General features: G+C 39.2%; 1 protein-coding gene across 1 annotated transcript in view; it reads right to left on the reverse strand.

Moving 5' to 3' along the window:
- The window catches only part of LOC121388675 (guanine nucleotide-binding protein G(o) subunit alpha), an 84512-nt gene that overhangs the window by 16047 nt on the left and 43713 nt on the right, over window positions 1-24752 (reverse strand). The window contains exon 4 of the mRNA XM_041520120.1: window positions 136-296. Within this exon, the coding sequence (XP_041376054.1) occupies window positions 136-296 (161 nt within the window). The remainder of the gene's footprint in view (window positions 1-135; window positions 297-24752) is intronic.

Consider the following 24752-nt stretch of genomic DNA (forward strand, 5'->3'; position numbering starts at 1 on the left):
ATAGTCGCTTCCAGTTGGACCAGTAGGGAACTAATAACATCTAACTGATGTCTGATGAAAAATACGTCACAGTGTTTAAAAACTAGAGTCTGTCACTTCAATCATGTTAGCAAACCGAGACTAGCTATTACTTACTATTTTGCTGAGTCATTCAGCTGATATTCATTTGATCTACCAAAGCACTCTTGCACTCCACTGTCTGACCACAGTCGCTTCATTGCTCCGAGTAACTCTTCTGAAAACGGCTCCGTGTCCTCCATTCTTGCTATTACATCTAAGACCATTTTAGCATCAGACTGCAATGAAAAAGAAAAAGACTTATTACTAGTTATCCGGGCAGATATCCCATTTTCATTTCAACTTATGTTCGTGCTTATATTCAATTAGGTTCAAGCACGGTGTCCTATGCACACACCTCGGCTATGTGGGCTGTCTGTTCAGGACAGTGGGTTAGTTGTTAGTGGTTGGTGAGAGAGAAGAGAGTGTAGTGGTCGTACACCTACCTATTGAGTTGTTGAAACTCTCTCTGGGTGGGAGCCGGTAGCGGGCTGTGAACCCAGTACCTACCAGCCGATGGCTTAACCACGACACCACCGAGGCCGGTAGATATCACAATACTGACAGGTATTATAGAATGTGTAGTGTCTGAAATATGAATGTAGTAGAAGACAAATATCACTTTGTTCTAGTGTGTCCTTTCTACAGTACTATGAGAGAGAAATATATTAAACCTATTTTATTATAATAAACCATGAACACTTAAATTAACGCAAATACAGTTCAGCGTTAATTCAAAAGAGCTGATTAAATTGTGTAAATATCTGACCACTGGCCTTTCGGTTTCAAATAATTATTATAAGTGAGAATATTAAGTTTCACTTCTCATATTATTGTGTATAAGAATATTACTGAAACCAAGATAAATGTTTAACGAATTTAAGTGGAAGAATGCCCCGCCTGATCCATCAAAGCAGATGGTATGTGCTGTCAGAAGTAGCATTTCAAAAGTCTGTGTTGCTGATGATCCGATCTTCTGTGTGGTATTTATTACACTGTGTTTCCTAATTATAGCCTGAACTTGTAGGCATCATTAAACAACATGTCTTCAAGTTCAGCTATTAAAAAGTATAGTTTTTTTAAATACTAAAATTCTCAGTCATTGTTCAATTAAATAACTTGTGTTTAGAAGAAGTTTGTTTTGTTTAACAATACCACTAGAGCACATTGTTTTATTAAACATCGGCTATTGGATGTCAAACATATGGTCATTTTGACAGTCATAGAGAGGAAATCCGCTAAATGTTTTCATTAGTAGCAAGGGATCTTTGATATAATGCACCATCCCACAAACAAGATAGCATATACCACGACCTTTGATATACCAGTCGTGGTGCACTGGCTGGAACGAGAATAGGCCAAATGGGCCCACCGACGGGGATCGATCCTAGACCGACCGCGCATCAGGCGTGCGCTTTACCACTGGGCTACGTCCCGTCCTAACTTGTGTTTAGCTGTTAGAACTTAGTGAAGACTATCTTTCACTAATAGCTGTCGCTGGACACGACATCTGTGATGGCAGTACTCATGGCGGGTGCAACCGGTGTGGCAGGATACGCTCATCTTTCACTAATAGCTGTCGCTGGACACGACATCTGTGATGGCAGTACTCATGGCGGGTGCAACCGGTGTGGCGGGATACGCTCATCTTTCACTAATAGCTGTCGCTGGACACGACATCTGTGATGGCAGTACTCATGGCGGGGTGCAACCGGTGTGGCAGGACACGCTCATCTTTCACTAATAGCTGTCGCTGGACACGACATCTGTGATGGCAGTACTCATGGCGGGTGCAACCGGTGTGGCAAGATACGCTCATCTTTCACTAATAGCTGTCGCTGGACACGACATCTGTGATGGCAGTACTCGTGGCGGGTGCAACCGGTGTGGCAGGATACGCTCATCTTTCACTAATAGCTGTCGCTGGACACGACATCTGTGATGGCAGTACTCATGGCGGGTGCAACCGGTGTAGCAGGATACGCTCACCTTTCACTAATAGCTGTCGCTGGACACGGCATCTGTGATGGCAGTACTCATGGCGGGTGCAACCGGTGTGGCAGAATACGCTCATCTTTCACTAACAGCTGTCGCTGGACACGACATCTGTGATGGCAGTACTCATGGCGGGTGCAACCGGTGTGGCAGGATACGCTCATCTTTCACTAACAGCTGTCGCTGGACACGACATCTGTGATGGCAGTACTCATGGCGGGTGCAACCGGTGTGGCAGGATACGCTCATCTTTCACTAATAGCTGTCGCTGGACACGACATCTGTGATGGCAGTACTCATGCCGGGTGCAACCGATGTGGCAGGATACGCTCCACTTTCGCGAACACCTGATATCATCATAACTGTTATATGAAATATCCACGAGTGCATGTCATCACAGCTGTACTTATTCTAATGAGCTCTGTCCGGTAAGTTTTGATTTAATAAACTAGTCTGAGAGTGGCAGTCCTCTTTGGCGATGCAAAAAGGATAAAATCTCTATTAAAGGATCTCATCGGGAGACGAGGCACTTGTAGATAGAGATTCATAGAATCAACCACAATTTTGCCAAATGCTCATTTGACTATGCATTGTGCAGGGATACGGCCCTGACCATGTATTACGGTTTTGTCGTTCAGATTTGGAACTTTCTATTTAAAAGGACAGGAAATGAATATTCATTGTACCATACATCATCCCATTTAAAATTATTTGCTATCTGTATATGGTTATTTGGATACTTAATTTACAGAGCAATGAAACCCCACTGCCACCATGCGGACAATTCCGACCAAAAATCAGCAACGAAGATTTTATATACATGTTTGCAAAGACAGGACAGCATACACCACGGCCTTCCGACACACGTCGTGGGACTGGTCAGATAAAGGCGATTGGCCCTACGAGTCATCGCACACCAGGCGAGCTCTCTACAACTGACCTACAACACGCCCAGAACCTCCTATAGAAAGCGACCCAGAATTCCATAATGAATGTCAAGATTAAACTGTTTAAATACGCCTGCTTTGGGGGGGGGGGGGGGAGGCAGGTTAACGTTTATTCATATTTACGTTACTACCAAACAGCTATTATATAGGGCTGCAAACGAATCACTACGCACTCTTACACCAATTACAACCCATATTATGAGTAGAATGATGACCGCTGTCGCCACTACATGGGCTACTCTTCCGATTGGCAGCAAGGGATCTTTTATTTGCGCTTCCCACAGGCAGGATAGCACAAACCATGGCCTTTGTTTAACCAGTTATGGATCACTGGTCGGTGCAAGTGGTTTACACCTACCCACTGAGCCTTGCGGAGCACTCACTCAGGGTTTGGAGTCGGTATCTGGATTAAAAATCCCATGCCTCGACTGGGATCCGAACCCAGTACCTACCAGCCTGTAGACCGATGGCCTGCCACGCCGCCACCGAGGCCGGTTCAAATGAATGAATTCTACCAAGAACTTGGTGTGTAATGAGACTGACTGTCTCAATCCTTGATGGGTTGGGCACCTGTAGGACAAGGCCCATGCGTCTACCAACTTCTAACCCTATTGAATGTGCCACCATTGCTCCATCGAGGTCGGCTATTCCAGCGTGTATCTATAGCTTAGATGTGTTCATGCATAATGACATCACTCATTGACATCCACATATGACTTTCACACAAGAAGTGCGCCCGAAACAATCAACATGTCTCGCACGAAGGGGCTGCCTCCATTGCTGGACATCCACAGGAATTTGTCCAGTGCCGTCTCCACGGGCTGCTTTTTGCATTAAGTAGATTAATATGTTTTAAATGGGTAAACAGCTAAAAGCAATATTCATACTATATGCACCCACGAGACTGGTCGGTAGCGTCAATTATGACGTGTTCATGTTAACAGCGGACCATCCCATTAACCGATATATATATATATATATATATATATATATATATATATATATATATATATATATATATATATATATATATATATTATGTGATCATTGAGTATCAGCCCACCTGGCTTTTAGTGAGCGGAGGTTTTACACTTTCACAACCATCCTTCGCGTCTGCGACTTGAAAACAACGTTGATGCTGGCTGGATTTTTTTTTCGTCTTTGATACGATTAGGTGAAGGGCGATGGCTATTTTTAGACCAGACGGCATTTAGGATACGCATATATATTCTAGCAGACGACAGTGTACGCATAGTCAGCAGCCAGAGAGTAAAATAATATTTAACGACATCCAGTGTCTGTTTAACAATACCACACATACTGATTAATAAGTATCTGTTAGTTGACTAACATTTTAAGAGAGACATAATGACCTGGAAAATAAGAAAATAAATCTGCAAAAAAACCAACAAATTTTTAAACTGGTTAATTGTCAATATAAAATATTATATTTATATTATGAAAATAAGAAAAACCAAATTGAACAAAGATGCCATTAAAAATATTATATACCAAAAGTTGAATTTGATGAGTATTGGTCACCTTGGTTCAGTGTTTTAGAAACAAGTAACAATTAATAGGAACATATTGTGATAATAGCAGAGAAATGTAAAGTTGATAATATAGTTTGTTACGTATGATATATATATATATATATATATATATAACTCGGGACTTGTCTAAAACCTGTTATTTTTCTACACCAATCTTCTGTGTGTGTGCGCGCGTGTGCGCGTGTGTGTGTGTGTGCGCGTGTGTGTGTGTGTATATATCTATGCACATGAGAGAGAGAGAGAGAGAGAGAGAGAGAGAGAGAGAGAGAGAGAGAGAGAGAGAGAGAGAGAGTTAGTTTGTTTGTGTGGGTGTGTTGTTGCCTTGGTATAACTTTTTTTCTTTGTGCAGTTATGTCTATACATGTGTGTAAAGTAATGATTCATGGCCCCATCCCTGACATTGCCTAATTGTTTTTGCTGGGACAATAATAATAATTAAAAAAAATCAAAAAAAATCTGCAGCTGACATATTATGGACATCTTCTTCCAATAACAAGGGGTATTTTGATGAGCACTTTTAGGAGTTCTAGAATTTTTTTTTAATTCACTTGTCATAGGTCCAGTGGATTTAAAGATTTGCTGGCCATGGTGAAAAATTCACTTGCCCAATTATAACTGCTGATAAAAGTTTCCAATAGTTTTTGACATGCCAAGCGTGAAGCACGGGTGGCAGCAGATGAAAGTACATGGATCAAGATGGCCAACATAAAGTTTGTTTTGGTTAACGACACCACTAGAACACATTGATTTATTAATCATCGGCTATTGGATGTCAAACATTTGGTAAGTTTTGACATATAATCTTAGAGAGGAAACCCTCTACATTTTGTTTTGATTTGTAGGAAGGGATCTTTTATATGCACCATCCCACGTACAGGATAGCATATACCACAACCTTTGATATACCAGTCGTGGTGCACTGGCTCCAACGAGTCCTTATTTATGGATTTAGTATGGTGTTTGCGACATGTTAACCTACCCATTATGTATTAATATATATATATATATTAATATATATATATATATATATATATATATATATATATAGGGCTTCTAGAAATTTTTTAAAAACCACTAGCCATGGGATCGGTGATTTTTTTTTTATTTACTAACCACAATTAAAAATTCACTAGCCCTACTTTACTTTAAGTTAATACAATTTTAAAAAATAATTAGTAATAATCAGATATGTCACCTAAAGAGGGAGACAGAGCTTAAAAACACTAACACTGGAGGATTGGGGTGGGTGCAGGATATTCATATTTACAAAATAGACAACTGTAAGATTTGACAAAATAAAATCACTAGCCGTCGGGCATGGCAGTGGTAGTTATTTACTAGTCTAACATTTAATATCACTAGCCATGGGAGTGGGGCTACCATAATCTAGAATTTCCCCAAAACCGGACATTTTTCACGGTCCTTTTTTAAAAATCAGTACAGACATTAACCTTTCTAAACCGGATACCTCTTAAAATCGGACATTTTTCTTGGTCCCAATAGTGTCCGGTTTAGAAGGGTTTCACTGTATGTATATGTATACATTCATATATATATTCATATATATATATATATATATATATATATATATATATATATATATATATATGTGTGTGTGTGTGTGTGTGTGTGTGTGTGTGTGTGTGTGTGTATATATATATATATATATATATATATATATATATATATATATATATATACCACTAGTGTGACTGATAACAGTTTTTATTTTTATTTTTAATTAGGCAAATGTCGAGTGCAGGATCGATCGACTGGCAGTAGAAAGAAGTTTATCGATAATCATGGTAAACGCTACTTCCTAGATAATCAATACACAACCTTCCCAGCTTGACTTGGGATAAATGACAGCAGCGATGATGAACAACCAATTATTTAGTCCGTTACAATCCGACAAAATCTTCAAAATCTAGCAGCTTGCGTGCAACCAGTCGGTGTCCGGTCGTTCACGTTTTATGCTTCAACCGTACCAGGTATAAAATGTGTGTCTGTCCCTCTCTCTCTTTCTGTGTGTGTTTGTGTGTGCGTGTGTGTCTTTTCGTCTGTCTGTCTGTGTGTGTGTGTGTGTGTGTGTGTATGTGTATGTGTAGACACGTGTGTAGGGGAGGATTTTAGGAGTCAAAACCCCTCCCTGCTCAAGCAAATTTTCGTGTTTCGTGTTTCTCAATATATTTTCCGCAGAACCACGACTCGACCAGTTCTGTAATAGCTTCAAACTCAGGACCCATATTCACAAAAAGGTGTAAATTTACGTCTACGACTAGCACTTACGTGTGCCGTAGATTTACGTTTACGTGCAAGAAGCACCTTATTCTCAAAGACGGTCGTAAATGTAAACGTAACTTAGTTGGACGTAAATCTACGATTTAACACTCTCACTGGAGTAATTAATAAAAACACATTAGAAACGATGGCTACCGGGTAAATAACAAATGCGCAAAACGCAATTTTGTTTGTCGTCTGCTTACAATAACATCGCGAACCGTGAACCATGGCATTTTGGTACTGGTGGGCATCCGATTTTTGGTACGAACTTGAGGACATTACTTAAAAAGGAAAAGATAACTCAGGAGAAATTGGCCGAGTCGAAAACATCCGTTCGATCACCAACAAAAATATGTTCAATCCGTGGTCGTTCGCCATCGCAAACTGTTTCAGTTATTGGAATGTTGCCAATTTCCGTAAATAATAGTAAATGACGGCGATCGTGCTTGATTTATTATATATACACGACATACGTGCAGCGTTAGTTGTAACCGGAGGCACTCTTATATTTACGTCCAACTTTACACGTAACTTACGTTTTCGTTGTTTCGTGAATAGCTCTTCGGTCGTTGATTTACGTTTACTTGTAAAACTAGACTTACGATGTTTTGTGAATATGGGTCCAGAACAGTATCTTTATTGTGTATTCAAGAACTGAATATACAAGATAAAAAGATTCCAGATACAAGTCATGTCGTCACAGAATACTGTGAAACTGCATTCCGTTCATAACGTAAAACCCATGGAGGCTATGGGTGAAACGGAACCCAGTGGTAAAGCGCTCGCTTGATGCGCGGTCGGTTTGGGATCGATCCCCGTCAGTGGGCCCATTGGGTTATTTTTCGATCCAACCAGTGTACCACGACTGGTACATCAAAGGTTGTGGTATGTGCTATCATGTCTATGGGATGGTGCATATAAAATATCCCTTGCTGCTAATCGAAAAGAGTAGCCCATGAAGTGGCGACAGTGGGTTTCCTCCCTCAATATCTGTATGGTCCTTGGCCATATGTCCGACGCCATATAACCGTAAATAAAATGTGTTGAGTACGTCGTTAAATAAACCATTTCCTTTCTTTCCTTCCCATAGACGGCCTCAGACCACAATTAATTTCGCTATATGTTTCTATATAGCCTTAGTGGCTATAACATTTTTATTAATATCAGCAGGTCTGTGAAGTTTTGTGTGTACCTTTGCCTGCATGGGGGACACATACCCTGAAAAGGACAACCCCTGTTGTCCAGCTCTTTCTCCCAGCATATTGGTTTAAACAGACACACCCTCTAAACCAGGCCGGAGTACACCCATTTTACACAAAAAGCACTACTTTTGCATGGGCCGGTATTACCACAAACAAGTCTTCAATGTCAACAAGTTACACATGTTTACAAACTACATGCTATCCCCTGTCACTTCAGTCAAACAGTTGCCACTTCATAGCTGTCTGCCATGAAATAATCACAGTCAAACAGCAGACTACTTGCGCGGTCAAACTTCCGGATTTTGGACAACCAAATGGGAAGATAACTGTGATCTGAGGCCTATCAGTCCATTTTTTTCCCCCTAAAAACTGGCCCACACTAATGCATTCCAATGATATACATATTAAAGCAATGCTCAGTAAGTATCAGGATGTCACCTTTAAACTGAGAGTATATAGAGGCTGTGTTAAAACACCTACCACAGTGCCTTGCCATGGTCAATTTTAGCAATGGAAACTTGAGGGACACCAACTTCAAAATGTAATAACTTTATCAAATTTTGGAATTTCTTCATACAATGAGCAGTTATTTTTTCTTCTACATATGTTCTATCTGCACAGTGTTGTCTTGGAAAGATTTTGAAATATTTAAAGGAAAACAAATCGATCATTAGATTTTACTTCATTTTTAATTAAATATTAAACCTAAATTTAAATTTTTGAAAAAAATTAAAATCTAAAACTGTAAAATTTTGCATTTTAGATATGATAAGTGGAGGCTTATTAAAGATATGGTGACTGAATTCATGGTACATTATTAGAAATGTGTCAGAGGGATGGTGAAAGTCACAAAATTGAGGCCATTTGCAACACATTTTTACACACTAATTTCAGGGAAAATTAGACATGATAGACCTCAGATTCAATTTTGACCTGCTGTATTTACTTAATCTACTTCATTTACTGTATTAGACATGTAGCCACTTTGTAAAAGGCAAAACAGTCCTTATAAATGCATATTAATATGAATATGCCCTACAGATATTACTTAGGTATACACCATAATATGTTTTTTTTTGACGACAACTTTGAAAATGAAGATTTTGTCACAGAATGCTGATATAAATCCTACCAAGAGGTACTTGCACCATATTTTTCAGTTTCCAGTGATAACTGTTAACAAGTGTAGTCATGTGCCAGTGTCTTGGATACCTCAGTGTAGTATTTCTTGATTGGAAGGATGTTTGTAGTAATGACCACTGAATATGCATTATGGATTATTCTGCCATATGTATTACAAGCCAAATGTTAACCTTTTTGGCACATTTTCTGCAATAAACTTGACAAGTATACCAGCATCTGATTACTGAACACAATAAATACATTCAGACAGCATAGAATATTAGCCTATTAGATTTTCTAAGGATAAAAGACCATTTTTGAAAAATGACTGAAGTGTGTAATTTACATAAATGTAGGTGAAATGTATTATTAGAGTACTTAATCTTGTTAAAAACTGTATACTATTTATTTAAAGTGTTTAATTACATTTAGTAGTGATATATTCATTATATTTAGATCTTCTGTCCAATTGCAATAATTGAGACTCATTAAAATTCAGTATGTAAAAAAAAAAAAAAATCTGAATATTGACTAACAAAATCCAACTTTTGCTCTTTTTTACCAAATTATTAGCTCAAAACTGTTAAAAAATATTGCAACAACCTGTAGTAACATCAGAGGTCATTTTATGCTATTTTGGAGGATATTGAAATTTAAAAGTTGAAAATTTTAATTTTAAGTTTTAATAAATTTAAAAAAAATGTTTTTTAATTTAATAAAATATTGAGAAAATAAATAAATGAGTTTTCATATTCCTTGTGGTATTCACAATCAGTCTGTGTAATTTCACCTCTCTGGTTATAATACTTTCATCAGAATCAAGCATTTAACCGGTGTAATGTGTGAACTATATCAGGCCTCAGACCACAATTAATTTCGCTATATGTTTCTATATAGCCTTAGTGGCTATAACATTTTTATTAATATCAGCAGGTCTGTGAAGTTTTGTGTGTACCTTTGCCTGCATGGGGGACACATACCCTGAAAAGGACAACCCCTGTTGTCCAGCTCTTTCTCCCAGCATATTGGTTTAAACAGACACACCCTCTAAACCAGGCCGGAGTACACCCATTTTACACAAAAAGCACTACTTTTGCATGGGCCGGTATTACCACAAACAAGTCTTCAATGTCAACAAGTTACACATGTTTACAAACTACATGCTATCCCCTGTCACTTCAGTCAAACAGTTGCCACTTCATAGCTGTCTGCCATGAAATAATCACAGTCAAACAGCAGACTACTTGCGCGGTCAAACTTCCGGATTTTGGACAACCAAATGGGAAGATAACTGTGATCTGAGGCCTATCAGTCCATTTTTCCCCTAAAAACTGGCCCACACTAATGCATTCCAATGATATACATATTAAAGCAATGCTCAGTAAGTATCAGGATGTCACCTTTAAACTGAGAGTATATAGAGGCTGTGTTAAAACACCTACCACAGTGCCTTGCCATGGTCAATTTTAGCAATGGAAACTTGAGGGACACCAACTTCAAAATGTAATAACTTTATCAAATTTTGGAATTTCTTCATACAATGAGCAGTTATTTTTTCTTCTACATATGTTCTATCTGCACAGTGTTGTCTTGGAAAGATTTTGAAATATTTAAAGGAAAACAAATCGATCATTAGATTTTACTTCATTTTTAATTAAATATTAAACCTAAATTTAAATTTTTGAAAAAAAAATTAAAATCTAAAACTGTAAAATTTTGCATTTTAGATATGATAAGTGGAGGCTTATTAAAGATATGGTGACTGAATTCATGGTACATTATTAGAAATGTGTCAGAGGGATGGTGAAAGTCACAAAATTGAGGCCATTTGCAACACATTTTTACACACTAATTTCAGGGAAAATTAGACATGATAGACCTCAGATTCAATTTTGACCTGCTGTATTTACTTAATCTACTTCATTTACTGTATTAGACATGTAGCCACTTTGTAAAAGGCAAAACAGTCCTTATAAATGCATATTAATATGAATATGCCCTACAGATATTACTTAGGTATACACCATAATATGTTTTTTGTTGACGACAACTTTGAAAATGAAGATTTTGTCACAGAATGCTGATATAAATCCTACCAAGAGGTACTTGCACCATATTTTTCAGTTTCCAGTGATAACTGTTAACAAGTGTAGTCATGTGCCAGTGTCTTGGATACCTCAGTGTAGTATTTCTTGATTGGAAGGATGTTTGTAGTAATGACCACTGAATATGCATTATGGATTATTCTGCCATATGTATTACAAGCCAAATGTTAACCTTTTTGGCACATTTTCTGCAATAAACTTGACAAGTATACCAGCATCTGATTACTGAACACAATAAATACATTCAGACAGCATAGAATATTAGCCTATTAGATTTTCTAAGGATAAAAGAGACCATTTTGAAAAATGACTGAAGTGTGTAATTTACATAAATGTAGGTGAAATGTATTATTAGAGTACTTAATCTTGTTAAAAACTGTATACTATTTATTTAAAGTGTTTAATTACATTTAGTAGTGATATATTCATTATATTTAGATCTTCTGTCCAATTGCAATAATTGAGACTCATTAAATTTCAGTATGTAAAAAAAAAAAAAAAAATCTGAATATTGACTAACAAAATCCAACTTTTGCTCTTTTTTACCAAATTATTAGCTCAAAACTGTTAAAAAATATTGCAACAACCTGTAGTAACATCAGAGGTCATTTTATGCTATTTTGGAGGATATTGAAATTTAAAAGTTGAAAATTTTAATTTTAAGTTTTAATAAATTTAAAAAAAATGTTTTTTAATTTAATAAAATATTGAGAAAATAAATAAATGAGTTTTCATATTCCTTGTGGTATTCACAATCAGTCTGTGTAATTTCACCTCTCTGGTTATAATACTTTCATCAGAATCAAGCATTTAACCGGTGTAATGTGTGAACTATATCAGGCCTCAGACCACAATTAATTTCGCTATATGTTTCTATATAGCCTTAGTGGCTATAACATTTTTATTAATATCAGCAGGTCCGTGAAGTTTTGTGTGTACCTTTGCCTGCATGGGGGACACATACCCTGAAAAGGACAACCCCTGTTGTCCAGCTCTTTCTCCCAGCATATTGGTTTAAACAGACACACCCTCTAAACCAGGCCGGAGTACACCCATTTTACACAAAAAGCACTACTTTTGCATGGGCCGGTATTACCACAAACAAGTCTTCAATGTCAACAAGTTACACATGTTTACAAACTACATGCTATCCCCTGTCACTTCAGTCAAACAGTTGCCACTTCATAGCTGTCTGCCATGAAATAATCACAGTCAAACAGCAGACTACTTGCGCGGTCAAACTTCCGGATTTTGGACAACCAAATGGGAAGATAACTGTGATCTGAGGCCTATCAGTCCATTTTTTTTTTTTTTCCCCCTAAAAACTGGCCCACACTAATGCATTCCAATGATATACATATTAAAGCAATGCTCAGTAAGTATCAGGATGTCACCTTTAAACTGAGAGTATATAGAGGCTGTGTTAAAACACCTACCACAGTGCCTTGCCATGGTCAATTTAGCAATGGAAACTTGAGGGACACCAACTTCAAAATGTAATAACTTTATCAAATTTTGGAATTTCTTCATACAATGAGCAGTTATTTTTTCTTCTACATATGTTCTATCTGCACAGTGTTGTCTTGGAAAGATTTTGAAATATTTAAAGGAAAAAAATCGATCATTAGATTTTACTTCATTTTTAATTAAATATTAAACCTAAATTTAAATTTTTGAAAAAAATTAAAATCTAAAACTGTAAAATTTTGCATTTTAGATATGATAAGTGGAGGCTTATTAAAGATATGGTGACTGAATTCATGGTACATTATTAGAAATGTGTCAGAGGGATGGTGAAAGTCACAAAATTGGGGCCATTTGCAACAAATTTTTACACACTAATTTCAGGGAAAATTAGACATGATAGGCCTCAGATTCAATTTTGACCTGCTGTATTTACTTAATCTACTTCATTTACTGTATTAGACATGTAGCCACTTTGTAAAAGGCAAAACAGTCCTTATAAATGCATATTAATATGAATATGCCCTACAGATATTACTTAGGTATACACCATAATATGTTTTTTGTTGACGACAACTTTGAAAATGAAGATTTTGTCACAGAATGCTGATATAAATCCTACCAAGAGGTACTTGCACCATATTTTTCAGTTTCCAGTGATAACTGTTAACAAGTGTAGTCATGTGCCAGTGTCTTGGATACCTCAGTGTAGTATTTCTTGATTGGAAGGATGTTTGTAGTAATGACCACTGAATATGCATTATGGATTATTCTGCCATATGTATTACAAGCCAAATGTTAACCTTTTTGGCACATTTTCTGCAATAAACTTGACAAGTATACCAGCATCTGATTACTGAACACAATAAATACATTCAGACAGCATAGAATATTAGCCTATTAGATTTTCTAAGGATAAAAGACCATTTTTGAAAAATGACTGAAGTGTGTAATTTACATAAATGTAGGTGAATGTATTATTAGAGTACTTAATCTTGTTAAAAACTGTATACTATTTATTTAAAGTGTTTAATTACATTTAGTAGTGATATATTCATTATATTTAGATCTTCTGTCCAATTGCAATAATTGAGAAACTCATTAAAATTCAGTATGTAAAAAAAAAAAAAAATCTCAATATTGACTAACAAAATCCAACTTTTGCTCTTTTTTACCAAATTATTAGCTCAAAACTGTTAAAAAATATTGCAACAACCTGTAGTAACATCAGAGGTCATTTTATGCTATTTTGGAGGATATTGAAATTTAAAAGTTGAAAATTTTAATTTTAAGTTTTAATAAATTTAAAAAAATGTTTTTTTAATTTAATAAAATATTGAGAAAATAAATAAATGAGTTTTCATATTCCTTGTGGTATTCACAATCAGTCTGTGTAATTTCACCTCTCTGGTTATAATACTTTCATCAGAATCAAGCATTTAACCGGTGTAATGTGTGAACTATATCAGGCCTCAGACCACAATTAATTTCGCTATATGTTTCTATATAGCCTTAGTGGCTATAACATTTTTATTAATATCAGCAGGTCTGTGAAGTTTTGTGTGTACCTTTGCCTGCATGGGGGACACATACCCTGAAAAGGACAACCCCTGTTGTCCAGCTCTTTCTCCCAGCATATTGGTTTAAACAGACACACCCTCTAAACCAGGCCGGAGTACACCCATTTTACACAAAAAGCACTACTTTTGCATGGGCCGGTATTACCACAAACAAGTCTTCAATGTCAACAAGTTACACATGTTTACAAACTACATGCTATCCCCTGTCACTTCAGTCAAACAGTTGCCACTTCATAGCTGTCTGCCATGAAATAATCACAGTCAAACAGCAGACTACTTGCGCGGTCAAACTTCCGGATTTTGGACAACCAAATGGGAAGATAACTGTGATCTGAGGCCAGACGCTAAAAAAAAATTACAAGTCATTAACAGAACGGGAAGAATAGGAATGAGACCTAGCGGAGAAAGGGTTAAGACGGCACCTCACACTGGAAGACTGTTCAGTCGTCTGCTAATTTAAACATACACAGGAGCGCCGTGGAAATGAGAAGCCGGCGTTAACGTTTAGAAGATTTTTATCTCAAGTACTTTACATCTTCGTCTTACTTCGCCGTTATATTTAGCTCGTCTCCAATCCAACCTTTGACATTTAGAATCCATGTATTTATTTTTGGTGGGCTATTTTGCCTCATCAAGCCGCATGATGTTTCTGCGCAAGAGAATGCAGTAACGGCGGAGCGCAGTGGGGGGGGGGGGGGGGGCCCCCCCCCCCTCCCAATAATTCTACATAAAAAAATATTATTGGTAGTCCCCTCACATGTCTACTTGCTTCCGCCGTGCCTGGAATAGTAAGTCAAAAGAATCCTTTTTTTTTAAAAAGACACCTCATCACATTTGAAACTACCTATATATGGCGTCCAGCATTATTTTGACACTGGTTCGACAGACCTCGACGTGAAATAAAATAGTGGGAGTGATTAACTGCTTACCTAAATTAATTATGAGAAATCATTTAAGATACAGATACCATAAACATTCATATGCATATGGTATCTAACAAATGCTCTCCTTGAACTAGTCTTGGGGAGAGTGACAGCTTCCCTTAAATACCAAGGTCTGGTACGAGAGAGAGAGAGAGAGAGAGAGAGAGAGAGAGAGAGAGAGAGAGGAGAGAGAGAGAGAGAGAGAGAGAGAGAGAAGAACATAAATAGATATAAGAACAGAGAGACACAGAGAGAGAGAACAACATAAAGAGAAATAAGAGCAGAGAGAGAGAGAGAACATAAAAAGATATAAGAACATAGAGAGAGAGGAGAGAGAGAGAGAGAGAGAGAGAGCGAGAGAGAAGAACATAAATAGATATATGAACAGAGAGAGAGAGAGACAGAGAGAGAGAAGAACATAAAGAGAAATAAGAGCAGAGAGAGAGAAGAACATAAAGAGATATAAGAACAGAGAGAGAGAGAGGAGAGAGAGAGAGAGAACATAAAGAGATATAAGAACATAGAGAGGAGAGAGAGAGAGAGAGAGAGAGAGAGAAGAACAGAGATATAAGAACAGAGAGAGAGAGAGAGAGAGAGAGAGAGAGAGAGAGAGAGAGAAGAACATAGAGATATAAGAACATAGAGAGAGAGACAGAGAGAGAGAACATAAAGAGAAATAAGAGCAGAGTGAGAGAGAGAGAGAGAGAGAGAGAGAGAGAAGAACAAAGAGATATAAGAAACAGAGAGAGAGAGAGAGAGAGAGAGAGAGAGAGAGAGAGAACATAAAGAGAAATAAGAGCAGAGAGAGAGAGACAGAGACAGAGACAAGAACATAAAGAGAGAGAGACAGAGACAGAGACAGAGAGACAGACAGACAGAGAAGAACATAAAGAGAGATAAGAACATAGAGAGAGAGACAGAGACAGAGAGAACATAAAGAGAGATAAGAACAGAGAGAGAGAGAGAGAGAGAGAGAGAGAGAGAGAGAGAGAGAGAGAAGAACATAAAGAGAGAGAGAGAGAGAGAGACAGAGAGAGAAGAACATAAAGAGAGAGAACCCCACTACCGTCACACAAGCTACACCCTCCCGAAAGTAGCGAGGTGTCGTTTATATGCACTTTTGCATAGGCTGGACAGTATATAACACGGCTTTTGATAGTTGTGGGATATTGGTTGGGTCGCGGAGGGTGGGAGTAACTCGAGAAGGCGAGCCATTCTATGACCCATCCCACCTCGGGCGAGTGCTCTACCATTGAGCTCACCGCGCCCCTCGGTTCTAGGGAGAATATGCTTTAGTATGCAGCACAATTGATCGGCTATCTTCGTCAGTAATTTCCATTAAACAAACAACAGCCACGTGTTCAGGAAGCCGCGCGCTCGCGAACACTTTGACTGGTACCATCGTCTTCTATTACATCACATTCAGCTAAAGTTGGACACAAAAACCAGTTTAGCAAGGGACCACATTGCTCACACTCCTCTGAACATGCTTCATGTTAGATAAAAGATAGGTTGCTATTTTAACTTTACCATAAAGCAATCTAATCGTTCTGCACTCAGGGCCGTACCCTGATCAAAATCCTGGGGGCGGGGGGGCACTACTTTTTATAAACAAATGAAACACTATACAAATTAAACCCAGAGATGTGTATGCTATTTTCTGGAATTAAAAAAGTGAGATTCTCGGGGGTGGGGGCTGGGGGGGGGGGGGGGGGGGGGGGGGGGGGGGGCAACCGCACTACAGTATATAAACGAGTCCCACCTCTTTGTGAGCTATCATAAATATAGTTTAGTTTAGCAGAGAGCTTTCGCCCAAGAACTAATGGCAATTCCATTTCGTTTTTATCATGATTGTCGTGTATATATCTAATTAATGTTCAATCACATTGTCCAGGGCACCGTTCCACGAAGTGATCTTAGCGCTAAGATGACCTTTAAAGGTACACGACTACCTTATGTACTTTAGGTGATATTACAGCTAAGATTGCCTCGTGGGATGGGGCCCTGGACACACACATAGGCCCCGTTTTTTCATTTCATTTCAACTTATTTTCGTGCTTATATCCAATTACGGTTCAAGCACGTTATCCTAGACATAAAAAAAAACACCTCAGCTATCTGGGCTGTCTGTCCAGGACAGCGAGTTAGTTGTTAGTGAGAGAGAAGAGGGTGTAGTGGCCTTACACCTACCCATTGAGTCGCTAAAATTCGCTCTGGGTGGGAGCAGGTACCGAGCTGCGAAACTAGTACCTACCAGCCTTATGTTCGATGGCTTAACAGCGATGCCACTGAGGCCGGTGGCCCCGTTCCACGAAGTGGTCTTAACGCTAAGATCACCTCGAGTGCTTAACTACTTTATGCTCTTATTAAGGTGAGCTTAGCGCTAAGATCGATTCGTGGAGCGGTGAACTGTAACCAGGTTATTGGTTAGTTGTTAGTAAAAGTTAAAAGTTTGTATTGTTTGACAACACCACTAGAGCACATTGATTTATTAATCATCGGCTACTGGATGTCAAACATTTGATAATTTTGACATATTGTCTTAGAAAGGAAACTCGCTACTTATTTTTTCATTAGTAGCAAGGGATCTTTTATATGCACCATCCCACAGGCAGTGTCCCATACTTATTTTACCGTGGCTTGTTCTGTTTTATTGATCCATTCGTGCCTTCACGATCTGCTCCTTTTTGTTCTTATATTCAATCAACCGGCCGCGGTGGCGTCGTGGCAGGTCATCGGTCTACAGGCTGGTAGGTACTGGGTTCGGATCCCAGTTGAGGCATGGGGATTTTTAATCCAGATACCGACTCCAAACCCTGAGTGAGTGCTCCGCAAGGCTCAATGGGTAGGTGTAAACCACTTGCACCGACCAGTGATCCATAGCTGGTTCAACAAATGCCATGGTTTGTGCTATCCTGCCTGTGGGAAGCGCAAATAAAAGATCCCTTGCTGCCAATCGGAAGAGTAGCCCATGCAGTGGCGACAGCGGGTTTCCTCTCAAAATCTGTGTGGTCCTTAACCATATGTCTGACGCCATATAACCGTAAATAAAATGTGTTGAGTGCGTCGTTAAATAAAACATTTCTTTCTATAACTACAAGCGCTATGGCTGTAAATAGTTTTTTGTTGGAAAACGCGTTTAAATTTATTATACAACTTTTTTTTAAGGATGTGAAAGAAAGAGACTATTACATTCTAGCTTGAGTGTCCTCTAGCCCTGGCCTGTTTATATGTTGGTTTAGGAAACACATAAACAGGGTAAGGCTAGAGAACACAGCATTCGTATCCGTTAGATACGATTTATCTTACAACTCGTTGTTTAAAAGACGTAGTCCAGTGGTAAAGCGCTCGCTTGATGCGCGGTCGATTTGGGATCAATCCCCGTCGGAAAAGTAGCCCATGAAGTGGCGACAGCGGATTTCCTCTCTCAATATCTTGTGGTCTTTAACCATATGTCCAACGCCATATAACCGTAAATAAACTATGTTGAGTGCGTCGTTAAATAAAACAGTTCCTTCCTTCCTAAAACAACTCGTTGCAAGATAAATGGTACTAGTATCTAACGGCCACCCATGTAGTATTCTTTATGTCAACAAGTATCCCGAGTAGTTCGACTATTGGAGGGTTATACACTCTCGTTACCTTCCAAATGTCCGTCTAGCTCTCTTACAGCCAGAGTACTCGGGCTTGTAAACAAGTAGCTCGGTTTTGTTGTTCATCTTGTTTTAAACATGTTTTAGATTCCACACATAGACCTACATTCAATTCAAATGTCATTTCTGGTTATGTTACAGCAAATATTCACGATCTGTTTTTCGTTTTTAATTTTAGCCACAGAGTACAGTAGTAATCCCAAGTCACATGTTATATCACACCATCCAATCCATCTCACGGCCGCCATTGTCTCGTAATCGGCTTCGCATAGTGAACGAGATATTGATTGGTCGCATTGGTTTCCATGACAACTGGGCTCTGTTCGCCGGTATTTCGACTTCTTATTCATTATCGCTTGCTGCATTCATACACAGCCGTGTGGTCTGGTGGTGGCCTCGCCGTTTTGGCCTCACCAGACCAGTCTCTCCCTCCCCATTCGAGCCATTAACGTCAGATTTCTAATGAGAATCGTTTCTTTCGTTGTGTTTTCCTCCGTGTTGGAGCACCCATTGTGGATTCAGTGGAACGCACAGTCAATGAGAACGGCTGGTCTTTGTTTGCGGTTGTGATTCTAAAGGCACATAAATTGAAAAAGCATGTAGATCAATACGGGCAGTAAGAATTAGTTTACCACAGCACAACGTCTCAATTCCGCCAACAGTCTTTGTATTGTCGCACTAATGAGGTGTAAACAAAATATGAACACGCGACCACGAAGATGAACTGGGAAATTCTGGCACCGCCATTTGTTGACATAATATAATCACTTGCGTGCTTACATTCTTGTTTGGATATTTGTTTTTTTGCTTGCTATATATTTCTTACCGGTCTCGGTGGCGTCGTGGTTAGGCCATCGGTCTACAGGCTGGTAGGTACTGGGTTCGGATCCCAGTCGAGGCATGGTATTTTTAATCCAAATACCGACTCCAAACCCTGAGTGAGTGCTCCGCAAGGCTCAGTGGGTAGGTGTAAACCACTTGCACCGACCAGTGATCCATAACTGATTCAACAAAGGCCATGGTTTGTGCTATCCTGCCTGTGGGAAGGAAGCGCAATTAAAAGATCCCTTGCTGCTAATCGGAAAGAGTAGCCCATGTAGTGGCGACAGCGGGTTTCCTCTCAAAATCTGTGTGGTCCTTAACCATATGACTGACGCCATATAACCGTAAATAAAATGTGTTGAGTGCGTCGTTAAATAAAACATTTCTTTCTTTCTTTGCTATACATTTCAGCCCAATTTTTTGCTTGCATATTTGTTTTCTTTTTTGCTTGCTATCTCTTTTCCCCAATTTCTTGCTTGCATATTTTTTTTATTTTTTGCTTGCTATTTCTTTTCCCCAATTTCTTGCTTGCATATTTGTTTTCTTTTTTGCTTGCTATCTCTTTTCCCCAATTTCTTGTTTGGATATGTTTACTTTCTTGCTTGCTATCTATTTTTGCCCAATTTCATGCTCGCATATTTGTTTTCTTTTTTGCTTGCTATCTCTTTTCCCCAATTTCTTGTTTGGATATGTTTTCTTTCTGGCTTGCTATCTCTTTTTCACCCAAATTTTTTGGTTGGATATTTTTTTCTTGCTTGCTTGCTATCTCTTTTTTATCCAGTTTTTTGCTTGGATATTTGTTTTCTTACTTGCTATTCCTTTTCCACAATTTCTTGCTTGGATATTTGTTTTCTTGCATGCTTGTTATCTCTCCCACCCACACACACATACACACACTCACCCACCCACACATACACAGACCCCCCCCCACACACACACACACACATACACAGACACAAACAGACCCACATACACACACACACACACACACACACACACACACACATACATACATACAGACACACACAGACACACACAGACCCACACATATACACACACACACACACACACACAGACAGACACACACACACACACACACACACAGAGACCCACACATATACACACACACAGACAGACACACACACACACACACAGAGACCCACACATATACACACACACACACACAGACAGACACACACACACACACACATACCCACACAGACACACACACACATACATACACACACACATGCAGACAAACACACACACACATACATACACACATGCACAGACACACACACATGCACAAACATACACCCACACACACACACACATGTACAGACAGACAGACACACACATACACACACACAAATGCACAGACATACACACACACCCATACACAGACATACACACACACACTCACATGCATAGACATACACAGACATACACACACACACACTGTCTTGCTTGGATAGTTGTTTCCTTGCTTGCTAACTCCGTTTGCTTAGTTTTTTGATCGGATAATTTTCTTTCTTGGCTTACTATCTCGTTTTCCTTGCTTACGTGTCTGTTTTCGTCCTTGCATGTTATCTCTTTTTGATCCAATTTCTTGCTTGCATATTTAGTTAGTTTTGGTTTGGTTTTTGCTTGCTCGCTATCTCTGGTGATCAAAGTATGACAGCTATTTGAAACCCAAAATAGTTATCATATTCAAAACTGTATCTCTGCACAATGCAATCAAACGAATGCTATGACAACACACGGTTTATCCTGTGAATCACTTTCAGCTTTTATGAGGACTGCATTTACGACATCTACATCCATCTATCAATGTATAATATCACTAGTGTAGGAAATGGGAGGCCACGGGGGGCATGTGCTTTATATTTGCTTTAAAATAGTGTAAAAGTGTGTAAATATAAAAGTGTCCCCCACCCCCCCCCCCACACTTTTTGTCACCTTCTTACGCCAGTGAATATATATATATATATATATATATATATATATATATATATATATACAGTTGAACTTCGTTAACTCGAAGTTGAAGAGGACGACGAAATAGTACAGCAGACCCCAAAGTGAAACTGCATTGTAGTATTATCATTTCGTTGATATCGGAAGACACGTTTGCTGCTCCATCCCTGTCCCCAACACACAGATGTTAGCACATTCCTTCTGTGTACATGATAAAACTAAGTAAATATTAACAGAAACGAGATAAATCCGATCAATTTGACGTACATCTCTATGTACTTTTATTGTATTTATTAAACTCAGAGCAAGCTGTTTTAGCGCACGCGTGTCATAGGCAGGACAGGAAAGGGTTGGGGTGGGTGTGAGAGGGGACCGCCTGCGCTGGCAGGTGCAAGAGCGCACCAGCAGCTCCTAAATACGAGCACCTGACCGAGATTCCATTTGCAGCAATGGATCTTTTATATGCACTTTGATATAGGCCTTTGATATACCAGTCGTGGATCATTGGTTGGGGAAACCACCAAGTGTGTCCGCCAAGGAGGTTCGACGAATTAAGCACCCAGGCAAGTGCTCTACCGACTGTGCTAGATCTCACCCCCTCTTCCAATCAGAAAATAGAATCCCGAAATCCATACCTCTTCTTATTAGAATTATGGTCAAACAGAGATATAGAGTTGCAAAGGAATCACTACGCATTTTTATACGGATTACAACTAGTATTGTGGGTAGAATGATGGAAATACATGGTGAAAACGTTTGAGGCAAGCTCATAATTTTTGTCCGAACATCTCTATTGTTTATGCCCGAATTTGAAGTTTTGTTCCAGCCCTGAGGGGGATAGTTGCCACCCACTGCCTTCCTGTCCCGTACGTGTATGCTCCTCCTCCATGGGGTAACTTTTGGAACAACCCTAACCACTGCACACACACACCTCAGCAATCTATGCTGTCTGTCCAGGACAGTGGGTTAGTTGTTAATTGTTAGTGAGAGAGAGGAGAGAGAGAGAGAGAGAGAGAGAGAGAGAGAGAGAGAGAGAGAGAGAGAGAGAGAGAGAGAGAGAGAGAGAGAGAGAGAGAGAAGAGTATGTAGTAGCCTTACCCCTACCCATTGAGTCATTAAAACTCGCTTTGGGTGGGAGCCGGTACCAGGCTGCGAACCCTGTACCTACCAGCCTTATGTCCGATGGCTTAACCACGACACCGCCGAAGCCAGGTTTACGTTAGTGTTATGTATTGCCTTATAAGGAACTGCGGAATAAAGCGGGATCGCGACGCTATCGGCTGACAGTTCTGGCGAGATCTCACCACACAAGGAAGTCGATAGGTCGATGACAAAACAACGGTGTCATGTTAAAAAAAAAAAAATTTAGCTTTGTCTTACAGAAGATCTCCTTCCTGGAAATAAGTAACTGTATTTACCACAGGTCAAGTTAACTATAATGAGTCTGGTGGAAGGCAAAAAGAAAGGAATACAAGAATTTGTTTGACGAAATCTCCGATTATTTTATTTAAACTAAGGGTGTCTGATGTCTAACATATGGTATTATAGACACTTTAAGTCTTAGTTGATGGAGAGAGAGAGAGAGCGAGAGAGAGAGAGAGAGAGAGAGAGAGAGAGAGAGAGAGAGAGAGAGAGAGAGAGAGGAAAGAGAGGGAGAGGAAGATGAAGAGAGAGAGAGAGAGAGAGAGAGAGAGAGAGAGAGAGAGAGAGAGAGAGAGAGATGGAAAGGGAGAAGAGAGATGGAGAGACAGGATTGAAGGAGAGGAAGATGAGAGAGAGAGAGAGAGAGAGAGAGAGAGAGAGAGAGAGAGAGAGAGAGAGAGATGAAAGGTAGAAGAGAGATGGAGAGACAGGATTGAAGGAGAGAGAGAGAGAGAGAGAGAGAGAGAGAGAGAGAGAGAGAGAGATGGAAAGGTAGAAGAGAGATGGAGAGACAGGATTGAAGGAGAGAGAGAGAGAGAGAGAGAAAGAAAGAGAGAGAGAGAGATAAACAAAGAGCAAGAGAGTAATATAGAGAAAGAAAGAGAAAAAATACTACAGACGCTATTCCTACCAAAAATTAATTCATTTACTTACACTTATTTTTGTGCATATATCCAAATAAGTTCAAACACGCTGTCCTGGGCACACGCCTCAGCTATCTGTTCAAAACAGTGGTTGGTTGTTAGTGATAGTGGCCTTACACTCGCCCACTGAGTCGTTAAATTCGCTCTGGGTGGGAACGAACCCAGCATCAACCAGCCTTAGGTCCGATGACTTAACCACTACACGTCCGAGACCTGGCCTACCGAAAAGCACCGGGAGATCTTTTATATGCACTTTCCCCTATAGATTGGAGAGTACATATCAATACTTTTGGTGTACGAGCCGTGGGGTACTACAGTCAAACGAGGACGATTCATTCTATGACCCATCGCAGAGCTATATGAACGATTAATGTAATTATTCACGATAGCTACCTGGCACTTAATTGAGATGTCAAACGTGAGAGAGTGTTAGAGTGCACACCCTATCACCCGAATTTAATATTCTGTCTTTAACGTGTGAATAAAATGAGATGGATTCTTTTCAGTGGGCAGGTTTATACACCCTCTTGTGTATAAACGTCCTACAGCTTGTCAAGGTCGTCGATACCACGAAGAAGAAACTCACAGTCGTAACATAGACAATACCCTGATGATGATGATGGTGGTGGTGGTGGTGATGATGTAGAGGATTGAACTTAAGAGCAGGGGTCATTTCAGGGCGATTTTGATATTTTCATACTTAGGGTATAATATGTTTCATATAATATATTTTAACTTCTTAAGGGCAAACTTTTCACTGCCTTTAAAGGCAGGAATGCGTTGCAGTAGACCTTCTAAAGGTCGAATCTCACGGATTTACGTGACTTCAAATACATGCTGTGTGTATTCCGTTTTGCAGACAGTTTATACAGCTAACGTTAACAAAATATGAACTAGGTTATTTTTGTCTAATTGATAGCTACACAGCCATAATTCAATTACGTATACCAAAATCGATAACAGGTGAGATATGACGACTATGTAGTTGGTTGCATAACGAATT

This window comes from Gigantopelta aegis, chromosome 14 (genome assembly GCF_016097555.1).
Source record: "Gigantopelta aegis isolate Gae_Host chromosome 14, Gae_host_genome, whole genome shotgun sequence".
Taxonomy (NCBI): domain Eukaryota; kingdom Metazoa; phylum Mollusca; class Gastropoda; order Neomphalida; family Peltospiridae; genus Gigantopelta; species Gigantopelta aegis.